This window comes from Petaurus breviceps, unplaced genomic scaffold (assembly GCF_028583685.1).
Source record: "Petaurus breviceps papuanus isolate PSGF00001 unplaced genomic scaffold, PetGlider_PUasm1.0 138, whole genome shotgun sequence".
NCBI lineage: Eukaryota > Metazoa > Chordata > Mammalia > Diprotodontia > Petauridae > Petaurus > Petaurus breviceps.
In genome coordinates, this window is record NW_027185694.1 from 20,371,640 (window position 1) to 20,392,658 (window position 21,019).

At 43.4% G+C, this 21,019-nt stretch overlaps 1 protein-coding gene and 1 long non-coding RNA gene across 12 annotated transcripts in view; one reads left to right on the top strand and one right to left on the bottom strand.

Moving 5' to 3' along the window:
• Positions 1 to 19,008, top strand: part of LOC138143615 (uncharacterized) — a 38,903-nt gene extending 19,895 nt beyond the window's left edge. Inside the window, exon 4 of the long non-coding RNA XR_011163751.1 lies at positions 17,407 to 19,008. This is a non-coding gene — a long non-coding RNA (uncharacterized lncRNA). The remainder of the gene's footprint in view (positions 1 to 17,406) is intronic.
• LOC138176311 (heat shock cognate 71 kDa protein-like) lies at positions 5,191 to 13,791 on the bottom strand. 11 transcript variants are annotated; one of them, XM_069107148.1, is made up of 6 exons: positions 13,692 to 13,791; positions 12,315 to 12,397; positions 10,218 to 10,256; positions 9,744 to 9,797; positions 8,376 to 8,435; positions 5,191 to 8,084 (listed from the first exon to the last, which is right to left on the bottom strand). In XM_069107148.1, the coding sequence occupies exons 5-6, from the start codon at positions 8,412 to 8,414 to the stop codon at positions 6,216 to 6,218; spliced, it is 1,908 nt and encodes a 635-aa protein (XP_068963249.1). In that variant the 5' UTR covers positions 8,415 to 8,435; positions 9,744 to 9,797; positions 10,218 to 10,256; positions 12,315 to 12,397; positions 13,692 to 13,791; the 3' UTR covers positions 5,191 to 6,215. The 11 variants fall into 11 exon arrangements, with proteins under 11 accessions (XP_068963249.1, XP_068963229.1, XP_068963245.1 ...); XM_069107128.1 differs by having other exon boundaries at positions 12,315 to 12,451; positions 13,699 to 13,774; XM_069107144.1 differs by having other exon boundaries at positions 10,218 to 10,253; positions 12,315 to 12,451; positions 13,692 to 13,774.
• Positions 19,009 to 21,019: the final 2,011 nt, after the last annotated feature.

Sequence of the window (21,019 nt, forward strand, 5' to 3'; positions counted from 1 at the left end):
GGGAGAGGAGATTCTTTCAAACCAGCATGACTGGCATAAACACAGTTCAAGGTGTCCTCACAATCAATCATGAACCAGGACATCTGAGTGGGCACTGTCTGGGAGGAGGGTTGCCGGGTTAAGTGTGTGGCACACCTGAAGGGTTAGGTCAGGGGTATCTAAGAGCAAGGCTTGATATTTGGTGAGCCTGCCATTAGCCAGCCACTGGTGGCCCTTTGTTTCCAGGATGCTCTGAACTCCATGCAGAGTTAGAACTTCCAGGGGCTGACCAAGTATAAGTTTAGAGGCTTCCTCAATTAGAATGGCTGTAGCAGCTACTGCCCGAAGGCATGCAGGCCATCCTGAAGCCACAGAGTCTAATTGTTTTGAAAAATAGGCAACTGGCCTGGGATCAGGTCCTAAGGATTTTGTTAGGTAGGACTCCCAGAGCCTGTCCTCTCCTTTCATCTACATACAGAGTGAAAGGTTTTCCTAGATCAGGTAGGTCTAATGCTGGTGTGGTGGTCAATTTAGCTTTCAGAGTCTCAAAAGCTTTAGTCTCACAGGGACCCCACTCTAGAGGGAGTGAGTCAGGGCCCTGAGTAGAAGCATAGAGAAGCTTAGCAATAAGGCTGAAATACAAAGCCCAGCCATTCCTAGAAAAGTTCAAAGTTGTTTTTTAGTGGCTGGAATAGGTATAGAAAAGATTGTCCTTTTCCTCTCAGAGGTTAAGGAGCGAGAGGTAGGAGTTAGTTCATGGTCCAAATACTTTACAGACTGGCGTGCTATCTGGACTTTATCCAAAGAGACCCTATAACATTGACTACCCAAGAAATTAAGGGCTTCTGCAGCAGCAGCAGCCAAAGAGGCCTCCTGGGTAGGGCTACAAATAAAGATATAATCCACAAACTGGACTAAGCCGCTATCAGTTCATTTCAGATCCCTTAAATCCCTTCCCAAAGCTTGGCCAAATAAATGTGGGTTATCCCAAAACCCTTGGGGCAAGTTAGCTGTCCAAGTTAGCTGACATGGACTTGTTTCCCCAGGAAGTATCCATTCAAATGCAAAAATATATTGCGGGTCTGTGTGCAGAGGTATACAGAAAAGGCATCTTTGAGATCTAGGGTAGAAAACCATTGGGTGCCCCCAGGGATCTGAGTAAGTATTGTGTATGGGTTGGGGACTATGGGATGTATAGGGATGACAGCTTTGTTAACAGCCCTGAGATCTTGAACCAGTGGGTATCCTCCATTAGGCTTTTTTACAGGAAGAATAGGGGTATTACATGGAGATTGGCAAGGGACAAGGATTTTATATTCTAGGAATTTTTCAATTAATGGTTGTAGTCCTTCCCAGGCCTCAGGCTTGATTGGATATGGACGGCAATGGGGGAACACCTTAGGATCTTGGAGGCGAATGGTAACTGGGGTGGTATGAGTAACTTTCCCAGGAATTCCTTGATCCAAGACAATTGGCTCAACTGTCTCCCACACTTCTGGAGGAACATTGGGCAGTGGGGTCTGGTGAACAGAAGGGAAAGGGATATGGGAGGTTTAACTAGAGAAAATTGACTCCCCACTTTCACCATCACATCCCTTCCCAACAAGGGTGCAGGGCAAGAGGAGATTATAAGGAAGGAGTGTTCAAACAACAGATCCTCAAATAGGCAGGGGAGGGGGTAAGTCTCCAAACATCCTTTAGTTTCTCTTCTTTGCCCACATGATCCTTTCTCTGCCCTGTTTAAATGTCTTAATGTTCCCTTTTACGCACTATGTTTAAAACAGAGAATGTAGCTCCCTTATCAGTCAGAAAGTGGGTAGCCTTACCTTCGATCTTGATGCTTGCCCAGGGCTCAGCAAGGGAAATAGAGAAGGTGGGAGCACTGCCAAGCCCCAGGCCGTCATTCTGAGTCTTGAGAAGACAGGAGGACAGGGTACTGGGAGGTGGCTCTACCACTTTTACCTCGGTGACCATCTTTCCTCCAATGTCCCTCCTGGTCAGATGGGCACAGCTCTAGAGGCATTGGTTCCTGGGGCTCCCTCTGGGGGGTGCCCTGGAGGGGACTTAGACCAGTGACCCTCTTTGTGGCATTGAAAACAGGTTTTCCCCACACTCAAGTCCCTGGGCTTCCTCCAAGGGGGTCCCCTGGAGGGGCTTTTCCTGGCCATGGCAGCAGCCAAGAACCGAGCATGTTCTCTGTCTCTGGTTCGTTCCCTGTGTTCTTTCTCCTCTGCTGCAACCAGGTGTCTGTTACTAAAGACTCCAAAGGCAGTCTCCAGTAATTGGGCCTGAGGTGTTTGGGGTCCCATTGCGAATTTCTGCAGTTTCCTCCTAATATCTGGGGCAGACTGACTAATAAAATACATGTTAAGGATTGCTGCCCCTTCTATAGAGTCAGGATCTAAATTAACCATAAAAATGAAGAGGGTACCCACTAAGAGGGTTAGGGTTGCTCTGGAAACCCCAAAATACCAACATGCTGAGTCCTCTCAGAGTTTTTTCAGCCAAAGAAAAGTCAAATTAATTAAAAGTTCAGAGTAAGTATGTAGCTAGGTCATTCTATGGCACTCTCACTATTCTATGGTGCTCTCCCTATTCTATGGCACTCTCACTATTCTATGGTGCTCTCCCTATTCTATGGTGCTCTCCCTATTCTATGGCACTCTCACTATTCTATGATGCTCTCACTATTCTATGGCGCCCTCCCTATTCTATGGCACTCTCACTATTCTATGGTGCTCTCACTATTCTATGGCGCTCTCACTATTCTATATTGCTCTCACTATTCTATGGCACTCTCACTATTCTATGGCGCTCTCATTATTCTATGGCACTCTCACAAACATGAAGAGAAGACAGGTTTTATATACAGAAGGTTGTGGGAGGAACCTAAGGGTGGTCTAGAGGAGGAGTTTGGGGAGGGTCTTCAGGAGGAGTTAATGAGGTCAATGTGTGATTAAGGGTGGGAAGTCTGCTGGAGACTACAGACAATGGTGGACTAGGCCAGTTCAAGGGTGGATCAATATTTTGATAGGTGGGAAGTCTAGTAACAGAGGCTTGGGCTCAGCCACAATTTAAGGTTTATTGCCTCACGCAAATGCCTCATCAAATGGGATCATTTAATCAGGAGTCCCAGGGAAGTTCCCAGAGCCTGTACCTCAAGGACTCAAGGAGAGCTCAAGGGGGCTCCCAGAGCCCATACCTCATCACATTCACTTTCTTCTAAATCATTAACTACATTACATCTAGGTCCTAACTTCAGTGCTTTTCTCAGAAGAATGTTGCTCATCACTCCTTGGAGCAGCTAGGAAATAATCAACCATTAAAGCTAATAAAAATATACCTGATCCCAATCTCAAACCCTTTGTAAAAGCACTGACAAAGCACTGACAGGCAGGATTTTCTGTATTAAATCATCTAGCTCCTCATTTCATTGTGACCCCACGGATGCCTGAGACCCGGCCTGGCCAACCAACCTCTCCTGGATTTGCTGTGGAGCTGTTCCTTTTTTTGTTTTGTTTTTCATTTTTTTGGAAGGAGCAAGTCAGGGCAATTGAGGTTAGGTGACTTGCCCAAAGTCACAGGGCAAGTAAGTGTTTAAGTGTCTGAGGGTGGATTTGAACTCAGGTGCTCCTGACTCCAGGGCCAGGGCTCTATTCACTTTGCCACCATCTCCCTAGTGCTGTTCCTTTTATCTTACATGTTTTGTAATCAGGAAGTCTAACCTTCCCATGACTGTGCTCATGCTCATGTCTCTAAGTCATGAAGAAATTAGCCTTATTTTTCCCCTCAATAAATTACACTATCTGATGGGAATCAATCTCAACCATGGTCTTTTTAGGGACAATGAACCCAGATCTTCTCTATCCCCAATAGTAGTCATCTTATAGTTGGTTTCTTTCTATTTTGCTTGTTCATTTTTAATCATTTTTTTGTTCTAATTTGTTTTTAGCAGCTTTTGGTGTGATAAAATTGTAGTCCCAAGGCATGGGGAATAATGCCCCAAACATCAGGTCCTTTTTACTGTTACTTTCTGAGGTCTGTCCCAGAGCTCAACCTAGCGATCTCCTCTTCACTTGTAATCGAAGTCTCATTGTCCCACAAACAATCTTACTCCCTGTGATTAAGTGCTTCCCCATGCCTGCAAACTACTGCTGTCCTCTCTTCCCTGGAACTGAAACCAGGAACTCTGCTTTCTATCAAGTGTCCATAACCAGCAGGACCCTGCCCCTCTGCTACTACACTCACCAGGTGTGTATGCTCCCACAGCAGCAGCCCAGCCCTGGACTGGCCAGCACAGCTATGACTGGCATCCCTCAACAATGGAAAGTCCTTCAGTCTTTTTCTACCCAGCCAGCAGACCTCCCACACTGTCCATGAAATAAAAGTTTTTAAGGCTGAGGCTGCCTCTCCACCCAGCTGCCCCCAGGGCTCATAGAGTTGGTCTGGATGTGCTTGCACTTCACTCAGATGGAACCTCTGCCACAGGTCTTTCCTGGGGTCTTCTTAGGTTGTCTTAAGAGAACAACTGCTTTACCCTGACTTTTGGTTATTTCTGCTGCTCTACATTCCCTCTGAGGCAATGTTCTGTTTTTTTCTGTGGAAGAAATTTGGAGAGGTGAAAGATTTTTGTTTTGTTTTGTGGAGGGGGGAAGACAGGGCAATTGGGATTAATGGACTTGCTCAAAGTCACTTGGCTAGTAAGTGTTAAGTGTCTGAGGCAGATTTGAACTCAGGTCCTCCTGACTCCAGGGAGGGTGCTCTTTTCACTGCACCACCTAACTGCCCAGAGCTGAACATTTTCTGATCAATGCTCTCCACTCCCACCCCCACCTTCCCAGAATCCTCTCCCTTTGATTCTTTACCTGGCTCATTTTCTGATGTCTCCAAAACTGTTACCTTGGTTATTTGAGGCTGAATTTGTAATTTTTGTTTGTTATACAGTTTGAAATTCCTGAGCAAACTTATCTGCTTTGCTTTAAAAAAAAAAAACAAACCAAACCAAACAAAACCACACCACAATGTCCTCATTCTGGCTTGGGTTAATAGTGAACACTGATATTCTACCACGCTGGGGTTAGAGCCAGCATTGTCAATGTGGCCACATAGGTTAGACTTTGTGCAGCCCCTCAGGATAATGAATCTGGATGTAAGGTTTATAGTGATGTAGATGCTTAGAGGAAAGCACCAGAAAAAGAAAACCATTGAAAGTTTTGTTTTTTTTTTTTAATGTACAGAAGAAATCAGAAGGAACCTCATAGAGAGGCAGGAGAGATCTCAATGTAATGGATACACTTTCTCATTTTTTAAATGCAAATGGTGTGAAATAGAAATTTAGATTACCATCTAGAATCTTCTATAGGTACTCTGCTGAGTGCATGGAAATTCTCACCCACCTTTTTTTTGGTAAAGTTTATAATTTGAAAAGAATTAAAATAACACCAAATCTGGAAGCCTTACAGGGCTGCCCATGACATGTGGCTCTTCCTGCTCTTAAGGAAATTAAAGCACATTCTCTAACCACTTCCACAGACATTTCACTACATCTTTTGCAGACTGTAAAATCTCCACACCAGCAGTTATTGTCTGCAAAAGTCAAGCAGTTTTTGGCACCAACACTTAATACGTTCCAGCATCTACCTCCAGACAGACAGGGACTTTTCCTGTATTGCATCTCCAGTTATTGGCTCCAGCTGTTGTCCTCTTCATTGTCATCATCATCATCCTCATTCATTTTCTCCCTCAATTTCAGCTGCTTAGAGATGGGATCCCCAGCATAGTCCCCCAAAGGTAAGCATAGAAAACTAAGGTTAATGATTTCAGGGCTGGGTTACATACATTGTCTGCCCAGTGTTCAACCTCCTCTCCTATCCTCAGGTCAGAGTTTTCTTTCTTCTTTTTTTTTCATGGTGCCAATTTTAAATACATTTTATTCTCGAAGACAATTGCATTTATACTTTTACAGTACTGATAAAGTGCAATGTCCTTCACTTCTCTCCCTTGCACACATTCCTGTATTCAGAAGGCCTATATTTACACAGTAGCTTAAATGTTACTTTTAAACTGCTACTGCCTTAGCTACAAATTTGAGTCCTTCAATTTTTGGTAAGCTGTGTGGAATGCCCTTTCTTCTGGTGTGTTTAGTCGAACTCTTCAATGGTGGGTCCAGAAGAAGCCCCTCCAGATGGGGCTGCTCCACCCCCTGGGAATCCCCCAGGCAGCATGCCTCCTACACTCTAGTACAGCTTAGTGATGATGGGCTTGCAGACCTTCTCCAGTTCTTTCTGCTGATGTTCATATTCTTCCTTCTCAGCAGTCTGGTTCTTATCCAGCCAGTTGATTATTTCATTACATTTGTCAAGGATCTTCTGCTTGTCTTCATCACCAATTCTGCCTTGCAGTTTTTCATCCTCTACGGTTGCTTTCATGTTGAAAGCATAAGATTCAAGAGAATTCTTGGAAGACACCTTGTCTCTCTGCTTTTCATCCTCAGCCTTGAATTTCTCAGCCTTCTGGACCATTCGCTCAATGTCTTCTTTGCTCAGACGTCCTGTATCATTGCTGATGGCGATCTTGTTCTCCTTGCCTGTGCTCTTATCCACAGCAGAAAGATTGAGGATGCCATTTGCATCAATTTCAAATGTTACTTCAATCTTAGGAACACCCCTGGGTGCTGGGGGGATTCCTGTGAGCTCAAATTTGCCAAGCAGGTTGTTATCCTTTGTCATTGCTCTCTCACCTTCATAAACCCGAATAAGCACACCAGGCTGGTTGTCCGAATAGGAGCTAAAGGTCTGTGTCTGCTGGATGGGGATGGGGCTATTACGTCTGATCACAACAGTCATAAGTCCACCAGCAGTTTCAGTTCCAAGGGAAAGAGGAGCGACATCTAACAACAGCAAGTTCTGCACATTCTCAGATTTATCTTGACACAAAATGGCAGCCTGGACAGCTGCACCATAAGCAACAGCCTCATCAAGATCAATACCCTTGTTGAGCTCCTTGCCATTGAAGAAGTCTTGCAAAAGCTTCTGGATTTTAGGGATTCGAGTGGAACCACCCACCAGGACAATGTCATGAATCTCAGCCTTATTTAGCTCGGCATCTCTTAAGGCCTTTTCCACAGGGTCCAGGGTGCCATGGAAGAGATCAGCATTCAGCTCTTCGAAACAGGCTCTGGTTATTGATGTGTAGAAGTCAATACCTTCATAGAGGGAGTCAATCTCAATAATGGCCTGGGTGCTGGAAGAGAGGGTACACTTTGCACTTTCACAAGCAGTACGAAGACGGCAAATAGCCCTCTCGTTCTCACTGATGTCCCTGTTGTGCTTTCTCTTGAATTCGCCAACAAAATGGTTGACCATTCGGTTATCAAAGTCCACCCCACCCAAGTGGTTGTCCCCAGCTGTGGACTTGACCTCAAAGATGCCATCGTCAATGTTAAGAATGGAAACACTGAAAGAACCACCTCCAAGGTCAAAGATCAACACGTTTCTCTGGGCACCAACCTTTTTGTCCAAGCCATAAGCAAGAGCAGCAGCAGCTGGTTCATTGATGATTCGTAGCACATTGAGACCAGCTATGGTCCCAGCATCTTTGGTTGCCTGACGTTGGGAATTATTGAAATAGGCTGGTACTGTGACCACAGCATTTGTGACAGTCTTCCCAAGGAAAGCTTCAGCAATTTCTTTCATCTTGGTCAAGACCATAGAAGATACTTCTTCTGGATAGAAACTTTTGGTCTCCCCTTTGTACTCCACTTGGACCTTAGGCCTGCCTGCATCATTCACCACCGTAAAAGGCCAATGCTTCATGTCTGACTGTACAACTGCATCATCAAATCTGTGCCCAATCAGACGTTTGGCATCAAAAATTGTGTTGCTGGGATTCCTTGCAACTTGATTCTTTGCAGCACCACCAATTAAACGTTCTGTGTCAGTGAAGGCGACGTAGCTTGCGGTGGTCCTGTTTCCTTGGTCATTAGCAATGATCTCCACTTTCCCATGTTGGAAGACTCCCACACAGCAGTAAGAGGTGCCAAGATCTATGCCAACTGCGGGTCCCTTCGACATGGTTGCAGGGGAGTCAGGTATTGTAGCTGACCACTGTGGAGAAAGAAGGGCTGCTGCTGTGCTGAGTAGCTTTCTTTCTTTTGTTCCCTCCCTTTCATTGACCCTTCCCCCAGATACTCTGTCAGACAGAAGGTTTCCATCATATGGGGATAGGCAACAGGAGAAGAGAGGGGAGGGGGACAACAGAATCCAGGGCAAGTGACAAAGGGAGAATGAATAACAGACACAATTGTGGGTAAAAGGCTAGAGTAGAAAAGGGGCAAGGCAATGATGCTGGAGCAGGTAGGGAGGACAGAGGCAGCAGCTAGAGAGACTGGGACTCACCTGATTTTGTTTCTGACACTGAGTATCAATAGCATCCATCACATGGTTCTTGATGTTCTCCTGAACAGAAGGTGGAGAACAGCAGGTAAGGGGCAGGCAGGCTTAGGCAGCTCCATCCCACCCATGCTGGAAAGACAGCAAACCCCCAGGGTGCATGAAGAAGCAGAGTGGGGTGAAGAGGCAGAGGAACATCATTGAAGAGAATCCAGACATCCTAAATCTCAGTTCCCCTTAATGTCAGTGAGGAGGTCTAAATAGAATAGTCCCTGGATCAAACCAGGAACAAGTATAACAGGAGTCCTGGGCTCTGGAAGCCCCATTCCCAGTGTGTGCACAGCAAACTGTGCCTGCTCTCAGCACATAGGGAAGAGGCTGGGAAGACTGCATCCAGAAAAGGCATCATCATGCATAATGGGAGGGCCAGCTGGGGTGCCCTAACCATACTGAAGAGTAGAATTCAGCCTGGCAAGGAATGTCCCTGGCTGAGAAGGGGGCAACTCCTCCATTAGCTCCACCACTTTCAGAAGTAAAGCACGTGGGGTAAATATTTGTATTAGCTTCTTTAAGTCTGAGCTGAGTCCCTGTCTCCCACTAACAGATTGTGTATTTAGGGGAGAGTGTGTCTTCTAGGGTGGAGGGATGCGTTAGTACATCCTTGTATCTTCTCAGTCAAAATCCTTTTTTAAAAGCTAATTGGGTTAGCTAGGGGGCACAGTGAAGAGAACATAGGTCCTGGAGTCAGGAGGACCTGAGTTCAAATATGAGCTCAGACACTTAACACTTACTAGCCTTGTGACCTTGGGCAAGTCACTTAACCCCAATTGCCCTGCCCTAGCCCCTCTAAAAAGCAAAAAAAAAAAAGGTAATTGAATTTAATTGGTTCAGTGATACTGGGGTGCTCATCATTGGAGGTTATCAACAATACAAGGGAAATATAACCCATAAATGGTGATGGTTACTGGTGAGAGCACACAAGAATGGGGCATCAACTAAATGGCATTAGAAAGACACCTGCATGGGCAGCTAGGTGGTGCAGTGAGTAAAGCGCTGGCCCCTGAATTAGGAGGACCTGAGTTCGGTTCCAGCCTCAGACACTTAACACCCACATAAAAAAACTAGCCGTGTAACCTTGGGCAAGTTACTTAACCCCAACTGCCCTCCAAAAAGGCAAAAGAAAAAGAAAGAAAGACACCTACAGCTGCTCAGGTGTGTTCCTAGAATCTTGAAAGGGAGCAGTACCCTAGTGGGAGGATCCTGACCAGCTGATATGTATATAGCTTGGGAGAATAAGACCAGGGCCTCAGAAAAACAGGGTAGGACAGGACAAGTTAGAAGGGAAGAGAACTGAGCTTGGAAATCTGGGCTTACCTTGCATCAGGTGGCTGAATTATTAATATCTTTGAAGGGTATTGAATCACCTTTCTGTTTGGAGAAAAATTCCATTGATCATGGATGGCTTCCTCCAATCTTTCCCCTAACAAGTACCTCCCCCATCCCTACTTAATATCATGAGGGTACCAGCCAGGAGATTGAATTCCTCCTCCTGCCTCTAATTGAATAAAATAGATTAGGGAAAATCACCCCATTCTGAGTTTTAATTTTCCATCTATAAAGATGAGCATAATAGTTGTCATTGCTGTGAAGCACTAATGAGATCTGCAATCTGGAATTCCTCTGAAAAGTTTCAAACCATGTATAAACATAAGGTATTATTATTGTTGTTGTTATTAAAGGCATCACCTTTACCCCAAATCCCAACCCTCTCCACACCTCTAGGGGAATCTAAGGAATCCAGATATCTAACCAGAGGACCAGGGCTCAGGGCTAGAGACTGAAATGTACCTGGTTTAAGCTTTCAATGAATTAGTCTGTTATCTCCTGCTGTGAAAAGAAAAGTAAGACCAGCTAAGGTGATGCAGTGAATATAGCTGCAGTCCTGCAGTCAGGAGGACCTGAATGCAGATCTGGCCTCAGACACTTGACACTCTTACTAACTGTGTGACCTTGGGCAAGTCACTTAACCCCGATTGCCTTGACTTCCCCCCTCCAAAAAAAATTAATGGAAAAAAAAATTAGTAGTTGGGTTGGGGTGGGGTTCAGATAGACCCTGGAACACTGCAGCAAACATGCAAAATCTCCCTACCTACTTGGGAAACTTGAGAGTAGGGGAAGGGGACAGTGGGGGAGAGAGAAGTAAGATCTTGCTTAGGCCTGGAATGTATTTGCTTTGTCCTGTTAGGTAAGTTTCCTTTGCCCTACTGTTCCTGTTTCTCCAAGTACAAGATGAGACAGTAGAAGCTGATCATGTCTCCTTTTCCCTCTCAATCAGTGATCCTGTGATAATCCCAGATGATCTATAAGGTATCCTCCACCTGTGAGGCACCAGGGTGATTTTTTCTGATTTTCCCTTATTCAAGAAATGGAAGTTCTATGCAGGGATATATGTGATTGCCTTACCATTGCTTTCCTGAAAGACAGTGAGACATCATCTTCTTGAAGAGTCTCAGTAAGTCTCCTTTCTTAGTAAAATATGTAGAGGCTGACATAGCTTCCCTTTCCAACCACCCCTGCACCCCTAATCCCAGAGCATGCTCAAAATTGCCCTCTTATTCCCCATAACTAAATTGGGGCAGGGGAGCCTGTATCCAGCCGCATATGACAACTCAGAGCATAAGCCTCTTGGGGGCCTATAAGCAGGCCCTACAAAATGTCCATATGGTGCCACCCACCCCAAACCTTGAAGCAATACTTAGGGTGCTGGGAAAGGAGAGACGGCTCCTGCTACAATAATCCTTTTTATTGTTGCTACCCTGAAAGTTTGGTTAAAGGAGACAAAGAGCCTGAGTGCTATACAGTTATTTCATTTATTCCCTTACAGCTAGCTGGATACATACACATGAGGAATCAGACTAAAATCTGACTGCCTGAACAAAAAAAAAGAGAAGGCTTAAATACAGTTTAGAACCATCCCAATTCAGGATGGCTGAGTCATTCAGATTGATGATCTCCATCAATGTTTGATCATTGGATGAGAAAGAAGTTTTCTTAATTGGATAGGTGGTAAATACAAGAAAATAAGAGAACTAACAAAGTATCCATTGAAATTATGACTCAGGGGGCGGCCAGGTAGCACAGCAAGTAAGAGCACCTGTCCCAGTGTCAGGATGACCTGAGGAATCGAATCTGGGCTCAGATACTCAGCATCACACCCAGAAATAACTGGCAGTGTAACCTTGAGCAAGTTACTTAACCCCAATTGCTTTAAAAGAAAAAAAAGAAATTATGACTCAGGATATCTATGTTTTCTTTACCATTAACGTACCATAACATAGTATATGGCCAAAAAATATTAAGAGAAGAAAAAGGTCCATTACTCAAGTTAATGCCTCAGGTTAAGGGTCTCATCCTTAATGGCCTAAAGCAAGGCCCCTCTAGCTTTGCTGACATAGGAAGAGGTATTCTCTGAGTTTATTCAGAGAACAAAGAAGCTGTTAGTTCCAGGCTTTTCTTTTGGTAGATTAGTTCACATCCTGGTCCTTATTGAGGTTATTAAATTGATATTAAATGATTATCATTGTTCATGACAATAATAGTCACTGATACTTATCTAGTGATTTCTTGTGTCATAGACATATTCTTGAGTGACATATTGTATATGAAACACTTTGTTAACCATACAAATATCAGTTCAGCTTACTATTCTTTTTATCCAACGTTCATTAAGTACCTCTTCTCATCTTTAGTCCCCAGTCCCACTTTTCCTCTCAGAACCCAAAATGACAGTGCAGGGGCCAGGATGGCTGATAGTTTGGGGAGGGGGAGAGGGTGTGAGCCCAGTGGGATATACAGCAGCCCCTGGAGATGGCAGCAGCCATGGGGATCCCAGAAATGATCCCTCACTTTTAGCCTCCCCCACTCTAGCTGGGTCCCTGGGCTTACCTTTGAATAGCATGTAGTGGGCCTGAGAGTAAAGGACTGAGATGTATGAGGGAAAACACAGTTTCTGTGGGAAGATGACTGAGCTGGAGGGTAAGGCAAGGGGTTACTCTTAATTTCTCTAAAGGCTGTTGTGGCTCCTGGAAGAAAAAACTCAGAAACAGTTTCAAGTGAACAGATTTTTGACTTGCAAAGTAGGGGAGATGAACACAGAAAAATGTATCTGAATACCACTCACTAAGCTTTTCTTTAAACATGAACTGAATTGTTGAGCACAACCCCACCTTCCATTCCCTTAACTGATCTGTAAGCAAGCATTTTAGTACAACCCCACCTTCCATTCCCTTAACAGACCTGTAAGTACTTGTTTTAGCATGACTCCACCCTTCTCTTCCCCTAAATGATCTGTAAACAGGAATTTCAGCACAAAATCCACTGTTCCCTCTCCTAATTGATCCATGGGTGGGGGTTTCAGCCTAGGGTAAAATCCCTGCTTCATTCTTCCCTATCCCCAGACCCACCCCCACCCCCTACCTGGTGTTCCCCATCTCTACCATTCTGGATTCTCTGTACCTCAGCCTAGGAAAAACTTCTCTGGCAAATTCAAATATACACTGACCAATCACTGATTGTAGTTTCAGCTTACTTAACCTGACTATTGTAATCTCTTTAAAAACCAGCATACTGTTCATGCCAATTCACTGTCTGATTTAGGTATGTGACCCCGGCAGTCCCAAGGTAACAAAATCCACTTCTTATTTTAATCTTGGGGATCTTCAGTCTCTCTCCATTATGCCCTACATAATAAAACCAAAAGAAATGCTTCCTCTTTTCTGACTGACTACACTACCCAGGTACAGGAATCTGTTCCTGGAAATACAGGAAAACAAATTTACGATATAACAATTATCCACTTATTATAAACGACATATGCTTCAGACAATTAACTGAAGCAAAGTCTGTTCGAAGGGGATGAATCAAAGGTAGAGGATCTTTCTTCTGCTAAACCTTTTTATACATTGCACTTGTTCTGCAAGCTACAGCATCCCTGTGATTCCTTGAAACCAAGACACAATTACTGAGATCCTAAGTTTTTGAAACTCTTTCACACTCCTCTCCAGATTTCTTCTGGGAGATGGGGCTTCACCAGACTTGGGAGCACCCCTCCTCCCCATCCCCTATACCTTAATTAGTCCCGCCCCTACCCCTCAGCTCCTTTTTCCTCCCTCCCCTCCTGTGAAAGCTTGCAGGCTGATTTCTGTCCAAAGCCTGGCAGAGCCCCATTTCTGCCTCTAGGGCATTTTGTTCTCTTTCCTTTCTCTTTAAACATCACCTCTAGAATTCTTTTAGCCCACCCTCCAGGAATTTTCCCAGTCTCACCTCTCACCTCTTCCAGCTGTGGGCTCCTGGGTCCTTCTGAGAGAAGTGTGTGGGGAGGAAAGACACTTGGGTATAAAAGTGGAAAGGGTGGGGGGGAAGTGGGTGGGAATTTAAACTTCACATTGTTGCTAGTCTCAGGGCAGCTAAATGACACCTTGGATAGAATTCAGGGCTTGGAGTCAGGAAGACCTGAGTTCGCAGCTGACCTCAAACCCTTGCCAGCTATGGGACCCTGGGCAAGTTATTTATTTAACTTCTGTTTTCCTCAATTTCCTCAACTTCAAAATGGAAATAATAAAGGCATACACCTCCCAGGAAATAGTGGGGATCAAATGAGATCACCTTTGGCAAGTTCCTAACACAAAATAGTGGCTATTTAAATGCTAAGTTTTTGTTACCATCATTACTATCTCCACCTACATTTAACTATCTGCCTACAATTGTTATCTAATAATTGTATATTATGTACTGGCCTCAAGGGGACAGTTGTATAGCAGCTTAATCTTATTTCCAATTGGCCAATTATGTATGTGAATAGACTCTGAGCAATACTTACAAATCACATGATATCTTCTCAACTAGAAGAAAATGAAAGTTCTTGGTTCAGTCCCCAATACAGTCACTCAAGGTACTTTTTGTCATATTGGATTCTTTGTGTCCCCATTTGGAGTTTTCTTGGCAAAGACATTGGAGTGCTTTGCTATTTCCTACACCACTTAATTTTATAAATAAGGAAACAGACCAAGAAGGTTAAGTGACTTGCCCAGGGTCACACAACTAACAAGTTTCTGAGGCCAGATTTGAACTCAGGAAAATTAGACTTTCTGACTCCAAGCCCAGCCCTGTTATCCACTCTACCAGCTAGCTGCCCCATTCTAACTTTCTGCAGAAGAGGAAAACAAGGCTAAGAAAGAGAAATAACTTGTTCAAAGTCACATAGTAATGATGGTATGTCAGAAAAATCTACTTTTGGTCCTCACCCTGATCAATGAGGCAAACTCAAGAAAAGAAATGAGAAGGATTTTGTTTAGCACACCAAGGCAAAAGGGCAGTTGGGAGCTGCCAGCAGCCTCCTCCTTTCCTTTGAAATTCCCATTTTGCTTTTTATAGACAAGTAAACAACTTCCACTTAAGGGAAAAAGTATTTGCATTGATAGGTCATTATGGGGAGATGGGATTAGTGCCCAAGAACACCCCCATCTCAGGCAAGATAACTGCCTCCTACCCAATGTCTAAAGGTCATGAGCTGGAGAAAGGAATGGGAAACTATGAAAAAAAAAAACCCAAATGGGATCATGAAGAGTCAGACACACACGAAATGATTAAATAACAACAACACTGAGAAGAAAACACAATGTCCCCAGGTTGATGGGCAAGAATAATTCCAATAGAGCACAACCCAACTTCACTAAACTTGGCCATGGACTGAACATGAGGGTATCACATCCAAAAGCACCCAATGTATCTCCAATCTACTAAATGTAACTCTGCTGAAGGAGGTTGTATCATCTACCCTTGCATGAAATTGTATTATGAAACTTTGTAGACAATGTGTTGTTCTACACAGGAAGACAATGCTTAGTTCTGTATCCTGGGAAAACATTCCATCTCCTCTGCGTATCAGACAGCTATTTGGTCAATTCTATTTGCTTGTGAACTGGGCCAGATGATAACTACAAATCACATGCTTTCTTTGCAAAAGCAGAGAAATGAAAGGACATATCAAGTTCAGCTCCTCAGTTTCCTTCCCCCAGCCAGAGCACTGGATGAGAAATATTTGGTCCTCTGACCAAAAGTCTAGTAACTCTATCAGAAGAGAAAAGGAATTTAAACTGACTTGATCTATTCTTGATCCTTTCCCAGAAGTTCACCAATAACCAAAGCATTTTAAAAGATATTCTATATTTTTTCCATATAAATGGTCAATAGTTTCTATGTCCCCTCTTTTGCCTTTAAAAAATAGAAGAGCATACTTCAGTCCTGTGGTTCCTCTGCCATTCTCTGAGATCTCTCAAAGACCACTGACAAGCTATGAATGTATGCCTACAGGCCCACCATCACCACTGGGAAGGTACAGGATCAGCCGTGAAGTGAAAGGCCAAGGCAAGCAGCCCCAAACTTCAGAGAAGGTGAAATGGGCCATCAGGTACATTGCAGGATTCTAGAACTTCAGAGTTGGGAGTGTGGATCCAGAGCTACTGCCTTTTGAGAATCATTTTGCTTTGTTCACACATCTATATACATGCTCTCCCATTATATGCAAGGCAAGTGACCCAAAATAGGACATGCCACAGTTTCCTATCATGCAGCCTGTTCCCAGGAAGAGCCTAGCTCCACTCTTCCCATCCTGTTGTACAGAAACCCCCTAACCCTACCCAGATCTGTCTCTATCCAAGCAGTAGGAACCTTGACCAATTAATTTTTGTCCTGTCCACTAACCTGGTCCTTATTTCTTGAAATCAATATAAACATCATGCGCTGTTCATCTTTGTCTCTTAGGGGGAGACTCCCCTGCAGGCAAACTCAGTGAACCTCAGTTGGTCCAAATTATGTTTTTTGGCCACTCCATTGTTGTTCCCATTCCCATCACCAATAATATGGTAGAATAGAGAAAGATTGTGTATGAAATTGTAGGTCTCTATTGTTTTTCTTTTTTATGATATAATAAGTTCACTCTGTAATTTTAAAAGTTGTCTGACTTGTCTGGGTTTTTTTTTTTTCTGGCTTGCCTTCTGTTCTCTACATGGTTAAAGATACCTAAATGACCTTCTTTCTTTCTTTTCTTTTCTCTTTGCTCTCCTATACTATTCTTCCTTCCTTATAGTGGTAGAAAAAATAATAACAAAACTCATCTGGAAGAGCAAAAGGTCAAGGATATGAAAGGAATCAATAAAAAAGTGGGAAGGAAGGTAGTCTAGAGACATATCAGATCTCAAACTATGTTGTAAAGTGTAATCATCAAAACAATCTGGTACTGGCTCAGAAATAGAGGGGTGGATAAATGGAAGAGATTAGATACATATTATATTCTAGTAAATGATTATAGTTATCTAGTATCTGATATACCCCCAAATCCAAATTTCTGGAACAAACACTCATTATTTGACAAAAACTGCTAGGAAAACTGGAAAATAGTACAGCAGAAAGGTATAGACCAACATATATTTACAGAGTGATAGTATTGTTTCCTCATTGCCTACTCCAATTCTTTCAATTTATTTTTCTTCTTATTGCTATAACTAACATTTCTAATACAGTATTGAATATTAAGATGATAATGGGCATCCTTACTTCACTCTTAATTGTACTGGGAAAGCTGCTAGCTTATCCCCATTACAGATAATGCTTGCTGATGGTTTTAGATAAATATTACTTGTCTTTTTAAGGTTAGCTCCATTTATTTTTATGTTCTCTAGTGTTTTTAATAGGAATGTATGTTGTATTCTTTCAAAGGCTTTTTCTGCATCTGTTCAAATAATCATATGATTTCTGTTGGCTTTGTTCAATAATATAATAATACGGTCAGTTATGCAGATAGTTTTCCTAAAATTGAACCAGTCCTGCATTCCTGGTCTAAATTCCCCCTGGTTATAGTGTATGAGCCTTGTGATATATTACAGTAATTTCCTTGATAATTTTTTATTTAAAATCTTTGCATCAATATTCATCAGGCAAACTGCTCTATAATTTTTATAATTTTCTTTCTCTGTTTTAGGTATGTGTTCTCACCAGTAACAATCTCCAATTATGGTTAGTATCTTCCTTATTATCGATTACTTCCAATTATTAACTTCCCAGTATCATTGAGCTAATTAAAATCAATTAGCATTTACAAAAGAATATTTATTGAGAAAATATAAAAATAATAGAAGTCCTAACATATCCCTCCAACCTAGGGGACACTCTCCCCTCAATACACAGTCTGGTGGTCAGAGTCATGGGGAAGACTGGGTTCAGACTTAAAGTAGCTACTACAAATATTCTCCCTACCACCTTTACTTCTAAATGGGGCAGAGCTAATGGATGAGATGCTCCATTCTTAGACAGCTCTATTCTCTGCCAGTCTGGATCCTATTCCTTAGCACTGTTATGCCACCTTACCTGGCCCTTCCATTATACACATCTCACCTTCCCTGGATGTAGTCTTCCCAGTCTCTTCCCTCTGACCAGGCAGAGAAGCCTGTACATGCTCTAGGGATAGGGCTTCCATTGGCCAAGGACCCCAGTATGCTGTCTCCTGTCCAGTCCTGGGACTTCTCTGCCCAGGCCTCCTCACTGGCATTACCGAGAACTGAGATTTAAGATTTCTGGATCCTGTTCAGTGACCTCCCCCTCTCTCTCCATCTCACACCGATTCCTCATGTGCTGGGGGTCTATTGTCTTTCTAACATGGGTTGGGAATGGGGTGCCTGAACTTGTCTGCCCTTTACATGCTGTTTTCTAACTTTTGTCCATGATGAAATCAAAGAATATTTATTTGATATTTTTGATGCTGAGATGAAATCAGGTGGGTCGCAGTATCTCTAGTAGTTCCTGCTTCTGCTTTCCCCACCTCAGATCACTGTCATGCCCCTTCCCTACTCTAGCCTTTAGCCCACTTGCCTTACTGTTATTATTGTCCCTATGTTACTTACCCTGGCTTCTGCTATCCCCTTGCCTTCTGAGCTCTGTTGCCTACTCTCAATCTAACAAATATAATAAAATCCACATGTCTGCGAGAGAGGACTTGAAGGGAAAGGTCAATGGAAGGGAGGGTAAAGAGGAAAGAAAACCCTCACTTGAAGATGGCAGAAGAGGTTGAGTATTGGGGCGCAACATTCCATATCTATGTAGTCCAGCCTTGAGACTATTAACCTGAGTTGTCTATGCTTCCCAGGACATGCTGGGCATCCCATCTCTAGGGAGCTGAAGTTGGCATTCAAACTAGAGAACTCTAGAAGTTACTCCAATTTTCTTATTTCCCAACCAAAAACTGTTATAATACTGAAAATAGCCCTGACTCCCTAATGAGAAGATAATTCAGAAAGAGACTAAGAGATTGGGCAAAATCTGGTGACCCAGGGGCAGCTGGGTGGTACAGGTTACTGGCACTGGAATCAGGAGGACCTGTGTTCAAATCTGACCTCAGACAATTCATACACTTACTAGCTTTGTGACCTTGGGCAAGTCACTTAACCCCAGTTGCCTTGCCTTTCCCTCTCCAAAAAAAATAAAAAAGCTGGTGATCTTATTGAAGGAAAAATTGACCACCCTGAAGAACATGGTAATTTGTTCATGGAAAAAAATATTATACACAGTGAAAACAATATGGGAAAGATTATAGAATCTCTTTTGTTTCCCTCCACAGTAGAAAGGGCAGCATGCCATGGTTCCCTGTAAGGCATCTGAATTTTGGATAATTTTAACAGTGCATAAATTACAAAGTTAAGAAGAAAAAAGAAGAGAGAGGTAGAATTTCCATACACAGAGCAGGACACAAAAGGAAGATCTTATATGTAAACCTACATCTCTGTTCATACCATGTTGGAGGGGTTTTTGGCATTTTTTTTTAGAGGGAGGAAGGCAGGGCATTCAGGGTTAAGTGACTTTCCCAAAGTCACAGGGCTAGTAACTGTTTAAGTATCTGAGGGTAGATTTGAACTCAGGTGCTCCTGACTCCAGGGCCAAGGTTCTATTCACTTTGCAACCCTCTCCCTAGTGCTGTTCCTTTTATCTTACACATTTTGTAATCAGAAAGAGGGACCTTCCCATGACTGTGCTCATGCTCATGTCCCTAGGCCATGCCTTTTTATTTTTATTTTATTTTATTTTTTTAAGCAATTGGGGTTGGTTACATGGCCAGTTATTTCTGGGTGTGGTGCTGAGTATCTGAGCCCAGATTTGATCCCCAGGTCATCCCAACACTGGAGCCAATGCTCTTACTCGCTGAGCCACCTGGCCTCCCCTAAGCAATTGGGGTTAAGTAACTTCCTCAAGGTTACACAGCCAGGTGTTTCTGGGTGGGTGCTAAGTGTCTGAGCCCGGATTCGATCCCCAGGTCATCCCGACACTGGAGCCATTGCTCTTACTCACTGTGCTACCTGGCCATCCCTGGCCATGCCTTTTTCATTGAGAAGAAATTAGCTTTATTTTTCCCCTCAATAAATTCCACTATCTGATGGGATCCACCTCAGCCATGATCTTTTTAGAGACAACAGGCAGAAAACTGCTTGAGTCTAAAAATCATGCCTCAAACCTAGCAATAATTGGACATTCCCATACAGGTTAGACTTGCCCAGACAGGTAGCAGGAAGCTGAGGCTGGATTTGAATTTGAGTGCTCCTAATTCTAGAGTCAGGGCTCTGTCAGTTTACCACCCTTCAGTCTTAGGGAATGGCCTATGGAAGTGAAAGTTTAAGTGACTGGCTATAGGTTACATAGCCTGTAGGTGCCAGAGTTCTGAAGTGGAAGAAGAAGACCATTCTATCTGGGCTCAACCTCTGACAGCCAGAATTGGTAGGACAAATTCATTCTTGTGAGTCACAAGGATGCTTATGAGGGAAAATGTTTACAATGTAAAACATGAGTACTGGAACTGGGGAAACCACAAAATTATATGACAGCCTCCAGAGCAATTTGGCCCTGTGTCCCCTTGTTTTCAAACAAGTAAAACATCATTGGTTTATATGACTTTTACTCAGTTACACTTTTTAAAAGAGCTTTGGAGTTTTCACTGAGGCATGTTGTGTAATACAGAATGATAAGGACTTTACCCTTGAAAGGGAATGGCTACAACCTTTGTCCCTGCCTTCCTGGCTAAGCAGAAGGGGCCAAATTGGTGAGTGCTCTCACTAATCTGGGCTCAGTCCCAGCCTCAGTGTAAGACTCTGTATCAGCCTCTGGTTTTTCTGTGTCCAAAGAGGAAGTAATGGCCGCAAGCTCAGTCTGACCCCACAACCCAAAAAAGGAATGTAAAGCTATGGTCAGGGATTTTCCTAAACCTCTGTGCAAAGGTTGTGTTGCCCTTGTAAAATGTGCGTGTCCACAGGGGTTATCTAAATGCACTTCAAGAGGGAAGCAGGGAGAGAAATTTCTTCAGTCTAGCCCGTCCCTCTGCAAGAGAAACTGATGGCTACCTGAGAGGAAGCAGAAGACGCCACGAGGCTGGTTACTTTGGGCTTCCAGGAGAGAAGGGTACTGACCTAGAATTACTTCTATCTGCCCCTCTAATTATTGCTAGTCTAGAGACATGCCTTTTAGACTCAAGCAGATTTTCTGGCTGTTATCTCCAAAAAGATCACAGTTGACACTGATTCCTGTAAAATTAAAGTACCTCCCTCCCAGAGTTC

Excerpts from the sequence above, each read along its gene's own strand:
- LOC138176311 (XM_069107159.1), bottom strand. The coding sequence starts at position 8,414 with ATGGATGCTATTGATACTCAGTGTCAGAAACAAAATCAG. Across the intron at positions 8,085-8,375 it reads AGTGTCAGAAACAAAATCAG|TGGTCAGCTACAATACCTGA; the intron begins GTGAGTCCCAGT and ends CTTTCTCCACAG.